Source organism: Mus pahari, chromosome 2 (genome assembly GCF_900095145.1).
Source record: "Mus pahari chromosome 2, PAHARI_EIJ_v1.1, whole genome shotgun sequence".
Taxonomy (NCBI): domain Eukaryota; kingdom Metazoa; phylum Chordata; class Mammalia; order Rodentia; family Muridae; genus Mus; species Mus pahari.
The window spans coordinates 152,428,890-152,435,716 of NC_034591.1; the positions used below are offsets into that span (position 1 = coordinate 152,428,890).

General features: G+C 42.7%; 1 protein-coding gene across 5 annotated transcripts in view; it reads right to left on the reverse strand.

The window, feature by feature from the left end:
- Window positions 1-1,543: 1,543 nt before the first annotated feature.
- Window positions 1,544-6,827, reverse strand: part of Eps8 (epidermal growth factor receptor pathway substrate 8) — a 165,881-nt gene continuing 160,597 nt past the window's right edge. For 4 of the 5 annotated variants that reach the window (XM_021189969.1, XM_021189967.2, XM_029534910.1 and 1 more), the window contains 2 exons: window positions 6,392-6,521; window positions 1,544-3,451 (listed from right to left, as the gene is read on the reverse strand). In XM_021189969.1, the coding sequence (XP_021045628.1) occupies window positions 3,338-3,451; window positions 6,392-6,521 (244 nt within the window). In that variant the 3' untranslated portion in view covers window positions 1,544-3,337. The remainder of the gene's footprint in view (window positions 3,452-6,391; window positions 6,522-6,827) is intronic. The other variant, XM_021189968.2, reaches the window with a different exon arrangement.

Here is a 6,827-nt window from a genome sequence, read left to right on the forward strand (position 1 = left end):
AAGGAGGGAGATAATAGGGACGAGGAAAGAGGGCAATAATTTTTCACATTTCCCCAAACGTAATGACTACAGCCATACAGTTCCAAGCACATCCGTGACTAACAAGACTACCCCACGATGAACACCACAATCAGGTGGCTGAAAACCAGTGGACAGATCTTCAGCCCTGATGGTTGACTCCAGTAGCCGTAGGGGACTCCAGTTTCTACCTCTACATTTTCAGAGCCAAAGTCCTCACTCCTCCCTGCCTCTAGTATCATGGGCCAGAAACCCCTCTTCAAGGTTTATCTCCAAGACAGGAGTACCCACACCTTACAGTCCTTCCTAAGTTCCAATACAAACTCCATGTATGCTAACTGCACTCCCCCCAGTACAGGTGACTACAACTCTACCCTTCATTCCCTCTCCTTAGGTGTGGGATCTGCCTATCACCCCATCTGTGGAGTTTCAGGGCTCACCTCTTTCCATTTTAATCAAAACTTCATAAGAAACATTCATTGTCCTACCTATTTTCAGATAACGGGGAAGGAAGATTATACCGTGCAAGGAAAAACACATGAGCTTTTCATTCGTAGATCATTTCAAATGCATACAGAAAGGAGAGCCAAGAGTCTAAGTAGGCAGACGCTGGAACTGGACGACTCTTCAACCTACACCTTTGTTCTCAACTTTGGGGTCCAGGTCTTTACCATGAGCTGGTCAGATGGGTTCTCTCCAAGGACACAGAAGGTTCACAGTGGGGAGGTGACAATGACCTTACCTTGTTTTCCCTCTCTTTCTCCACTTTGCAAGTTCCACATGACTGCTAGCAGCAGCAGCAGCTAGTTCAAGTCTCCAGTGTCCTTTGTTGACCTACTGGAAGTGAGAGTCCTCTCCCACCCCATGGATACTTTGAACCTTTCTTTCCACTCTTGAGTGCATCTGTTTCTGGAAGCAGATCATCACCAGCACTACTTACTCTGCTTTCTCAGAAGTCCATTTGCCAGCTCTGTGGGCTCTTTCTTCAAAGTTTCCAGTGACCAAACTCCTCAGACACCCGGACAGCAGCTCTGACAGGACTGCCCAGACAGACACCTGGACACCAGCTCTGACAGGACTCTGCCCCAGACAGACACCCAGATAGCAACTCTGTCAGGACTCTGCCCCAGACAGACACCCGGACAGCAGCTCTGACAGGACTCTGCCCCAGACAGACACCTGGACAGCAGCTCTGACAGAACACTGCCCAGACAGACACCTGGACAGCAGCTCTGACAGGACTCTGCCTCAGTCTTCTAAATTCCACCACTTCTAAGTGTCCTGTACTCCCAAGTTCACTGAGTCCTGTGATTATTGCAGGTCTGATATATTCCCTTTGTATAACACACAGATATAAATCTTTGTGTCATAACACACACACACACACACACACACACACACACACACACACACACACACACACATATATATANTATATATATATATATATATATATATATATATATATATATATATAATTTACGCCAATGCTTTCTCTGTTGGAAATGCTACTTTTCAACCAGGTGATCATAATACTTGAATTTTATTTTATTTTGCCTTTCAGAGCCTTCCTCTTTGGTCTTTCAATGAAGGGCTTATGGAATGTAAGACACCCAAACTAGTTCTTTCTCATCTCACATCTGCTAAGGATGATGGGGAGACAGGAATGGAAAGCAAGACTGCCATGCCCTTCATCGTCTGGAAATTTGGCCCCGAGAAGTGGCTTGTAGTTATCAATAGCAAATGCAGCCTGTGTTGGTTGTCACTTTTGTTATCAACTCTGAACTGATGGTAGGAGGCAGGGATGAGAAATCAAGGGAGACGGAAAGCAGGGGAACACGGGGCAGTATTCTAGGCCACTCTCTGCACAGACACATTCTGGAGCCTCCTTTCTAAGGGAACTTTTCTCATTCTGTTCAACCCAAACACTCAGTCTACCAAGCAAACATTCTTGTGTTGATGAGATAGAAGCTATTTATTAATATACAGCAAATACTGTTTATTGCAGACTCTCTCCAGCAGACTCGTGTGAAAAAGGCACTATGAAAAATTAATGAATCTAGATAATCTCTCTAAATGGATTTATGTTAAAATATACAACATTCTTACATAACATCTTTTTTATATATGTGAAATAACATTACATTTAATGACAAAACCTGTGTTTCCAAAAATAACATTTGAAGGTTAGCTATGCGTCGTCTCTCTATCTAGACTCTTTCATGGGGGTTAAAGTACACGTAAATTAAGTGTCCCTGTTACACAGATAAAACACATAAAATGGCCCAATATTCTTTGACTACTTATTTATATCAATATTTATAACTGAGGCCTTCATTTTAAGCAATCTACTGTAATAAACACCGACACGGGCTACTTCGATGGATTGTGAGTGCATATGTCTTACTCTTGACTTGTGCTTTCTCGTGTTTAATTACAGTTTACATAATAAGCAGAATAGAAACTAAATCAAAGCATAATCTATGCAAGATTTCGCAATCAACAGAGCCGAGAGGAACCAAGTTTCTTGGGAACATATTATAGTCTATTCGTACATTCAAGGTCTGGCTACCTTGGACAGTTCATTCAAATGGAATTTTTAAAACTGTTGGCATTAAGAACTTTAAATAAAGCTAAATACACTCTCATTGGGTGTGTCAGAGGACAGACCTCAAGTAAGCAGAGGGTAGTTTAACTGAGCCTCCTCCCTCTGAGCCTCCTCCCTGGACGACAGGCGTCCCAGTCACTGAAAGCCGAGACTTTTTTATTTTTATCAATGGCTGTGTCTTTCCTTGATGCAATGGATAAATTTGCCATTGTCAAATATCCCCACTTAGCTCATCGAACAAGGCTGTGATAATTAATGTAGCAAAGGAGAGTACACCTTAGGAAAGTGGAAAAAAAATATTTCCCAAGCTCAGAACAGTCTAAAACTTCTGTTTTTTAAATTACATTTTCTTTAAAAGTTTTAAAATTACATTTGTTATTTATTGATGTGTGGTGGTCAGAGGACAACTTGCAGAAGCCAGCTCTCTCCTTCTACCATGTAGGCCCAGGGACTTGAACTCGGGTCATTGGGCTTGGCAGCAAGCACCTTTACTTGCTGAGCCATCTCACCTGCCCACTTCTCAGTTTTAATCAAACTAATGTGCACAGAAGCAGCGAGTCCTCTGCGTACTCAGGCATGTACTGTTTCCTTATATGGCGATAAATTACATACACCAAGACGACAGATTTGACACTCCCTTCAAGGCTTCTTAAAACAAAGCAAGTCCACCACTCTCCAACAGCCATGCCAAGAATAACGGAGTTCGTGGGCTCAGTGGCTGCTCCCTTCATCGAAAGACTCCACTCCCGAGTCGCTGGCAGCAGCGCTGATCTTCTCCTGACGTCTCCTCATGATCTCTTGTAACTCGGAGCTTCCATTACTGTCCTGAAGAATAAACATGGAGCAGACAACAGAGTCACTGGCTTGTGTGTACCGGCCATACTGGTTGTACAGTTACCAAAGGGCTCAGGAGTAGTCCACAGTGCCCCTCAACCCCCACACTATTTCTTCAAGAAAGCAGGAGCCATCAGTGAAGCGCTGTCTCTACCTGACCATGAAGTCTCTAGTCTGCAGTAGCAGGTGACTAACTCTCGGGAACACAGGTTCCTCAGTGTCATTGACTGAGCCTTTCCATTTAACATAAGGACAGATCAGTAATGCATGCAGAATGTTCTAGACTTGCCAATACAAAGAGGGTATATCTACATGGAATCAGTTATCAAAGAACCCTTTGCATACATATATGTGTTTACATACATGTGCACATGTGTGTTCAGGTATGTATGTATGTATATATATATATATATATACACACACATGTGTGTTCAGGTACGCATGTGTGTATAAGTGCTCACATGCATGTGGAGGTCAGAGGTCAATGTTCCTGTCTTTCCTATCACCTTTCACATTATTATTATTTTATTTTATTTCCTTTTTGTTTGAGACAGGGTTTCACTATGGGACTCTGGCTTGCCTGGGACTCTCTACCTGAACAAGGCTGCCCTGAAACTCATAGAGACCCCTCTGCCTCTACCTTTTCACTAAGACTAAAGGGGTGCACGGCCACACTTGGCTCCACCTTAGTTTTTGAGACAGAAGCTCAGACTAAACCTGAGGTTAGCCAGGCCAACCCAGGAATCCTCCTGTCTCCACCCTGTCCTCCAGGGCTTATGCAGCTGTGCCTACTTCTCAGATCTGCGATCAGGACCTGTACTTGGCTCTTCATGATGATGAAACCATGCTCTATCACCCGAGCCATCTCTTCACAACTTCCGAGACCTGTCAGTCAAGGCACTCCCCTCCACTTAGAGATTTTTAAAGGCTTCAGACAACTCTGACCCTCTGATCATGCCAGCTCACCCACTTTCAGCTCATTCGACAATCTCTGGGTACCCGCTCCTAGTCTCTCTGCCCACTAAAGGTTCTGGGATCAAACTGGGGTGCTGAGAACTAAGTAAGGAACTGGACCCAAGGCCAAGAAGCACAGGACACAGGGAAACCTGGCATCAGGTTTTGCCTCAGTCAACTTCCAGAGGAATCAGAAGCAGAAAGCAGGACAGATGGGCAAAGGGAAGAACAGGAAGTCCCGGATGAAAGAAAGTTAGGGATATCGAATTTTCTAACATACCCTTGAGAAGTAATTTATCTATTCTTAACAAGATTAGAAAGTATAATGGTAATAAAACTACTTTAGGGAAGATATAATTCTTATTCATACTCTACATATGAAAAGCAATCATCAAACTGGAACATAAAACCTTCCAGATCAACCTTGTCAGGAAGAGTTCTCAGGGTAATGGAATTTCTCTCAATGGAGAATGGTTACAGGATTATACACACAAAGCTATTTTATCCTGAGTTATTTAACTGTTCAATTTACATAATATACCTGCTAGGGATAATGAGCTACCTACCAGCTTCATGTTGAATCCTATATCCTTTTATTTGAGGCCAACTATAATTTTCACAAAACTATTAACTCTTACAAAACCAACTTTGAACAGAATAGCTTGAGTGCCTCCAGCCAAACAGAGGCCCATCTATTCTCCAGCTGCTATGCAGACAAGTGTGACTAAATCATTCTTCTTGGAATTGTATATTTTTTTTCTTTAAGATTTTATTTAGGGGCTGGAGAGATGGCTCAGTGGTTAAGAGCACTAACTGCTCTTCCTGAGTTCAATTCCCAGCAACCACATGGTGGCTCACAACCATCTGTAACAGGATCTGATCCACTCTTCTGGTGTGTGTCTGAAGACAGCTGCAGTATACTCATATAAATAAAAATAAATAAATCTTAAAAAAAGAAAAAGACAAAAGATTTTATTTATGTGTGTATGTGTTTGTGAGAGAACATATTGGTGTCAGAGTGTATAAGTGTGTATGTATGTATATTTCACTCACAGGTCTGCCTGTGCATATTCAGAGCCCAGAAGAGGTTTCAGATCCCCAGAGCTGTAGTTAGAAGCATTTGTGGGATGCTTAGGTGGTTAAATAGATGCAGGGACTGGAGGCTCCAGCCCTCGTTAGTGTATACTCTTAGTTGCTAAGCTGTCTCCCTAGCCCTCAGCTACACATTCCTAATGACCTTCCATAACACTCCTGATGATTCTGTGATTGGATAACTTGGCTTGGGAAATGCATTCAGGACTTCGGTTTGTTAGAGAAAGGATCTCAGGAGTCCAGACAGTCCTTGAACTCACTGTGTAGCTGAGGCTGGCCTTGAACTAAACTTTCTGTCTCCACTTCCCGAGTGCTGGATTACAGGTTTGCCACGCCATGCCCAGTCACAGCTTGGGTTTTATGTAGTAGTACATGTATGTGGATACATGAACACAGTTGCCCTGATATAATGCCCAGCTCCTGAAGCTGGAATTGCAGATGGGTATGTGTGATCTTTCATAGGTTCTCTGCAAAAGCAGGGCATGTTCTTAACAGGTGGGCCATCTCTCCAGGCACCCCATACCTAGGGTTTTATTTATTTATTGCACTGACATTCCAAAATATAGGCCTGGCCTCTGACTGTTACTCACCCAGGTATGGGTTTATTCTATTAGCAAAACTGAAGTTCTTAAAGCAGCTTATGCAATAAATAAGTGCTTTTGTTAAAATGCTCAAAAATAAAGCTCTAGCTGCCCTTGAAAGATAATCTTTTTGAAAATAGTTACTGATGGTATTTAGTGGCAGAGTAGGAAAAACTGAGCCAAGTTTTTAATCCATCTCTTCAGAGAGGGGAAATTGGGCACTATAGACATGGTCATTGAATCTAGAGCTGCCAGTGGCCAGTCCTCACTCTCTCTTAGAGCAGCTCCATCCCATAAGTCTTACCTCCAAAGCAGCTTTCTGAACAGTGATTTGGCTAAAGACTCTGGCACCTTCAGGGCAGACAGACCTCAGTTCATCTTTGTTGAGAGAAAAGAGTTGTGCTCCATTCAACACCCCGAGGCTATTGACAGTCCTGCAATTGGAGCACAAGGAAATTACAGTGAGTGTCGGAAATCAGCAAGAGAGAAGCTGCCTCTCTGCCTCTCTTTCGTCAAGTTTTCACTTGGTCTGCCTAGCTTTAATGACTAAACTATCATTCTAGCTCTGTCTGTCTGTCTGTCTGTCTGCCTATCTATCTATCTATCTATCTATCTATCTATCTATCTATCTATCTATCTATCTATCAGGATGCAGTTGGGCTTCTAATGATCGATCTATCTATCTATCTATCTATCCATCTATCTATCTATCTATCTATCTATCTATCTATCTATCTATC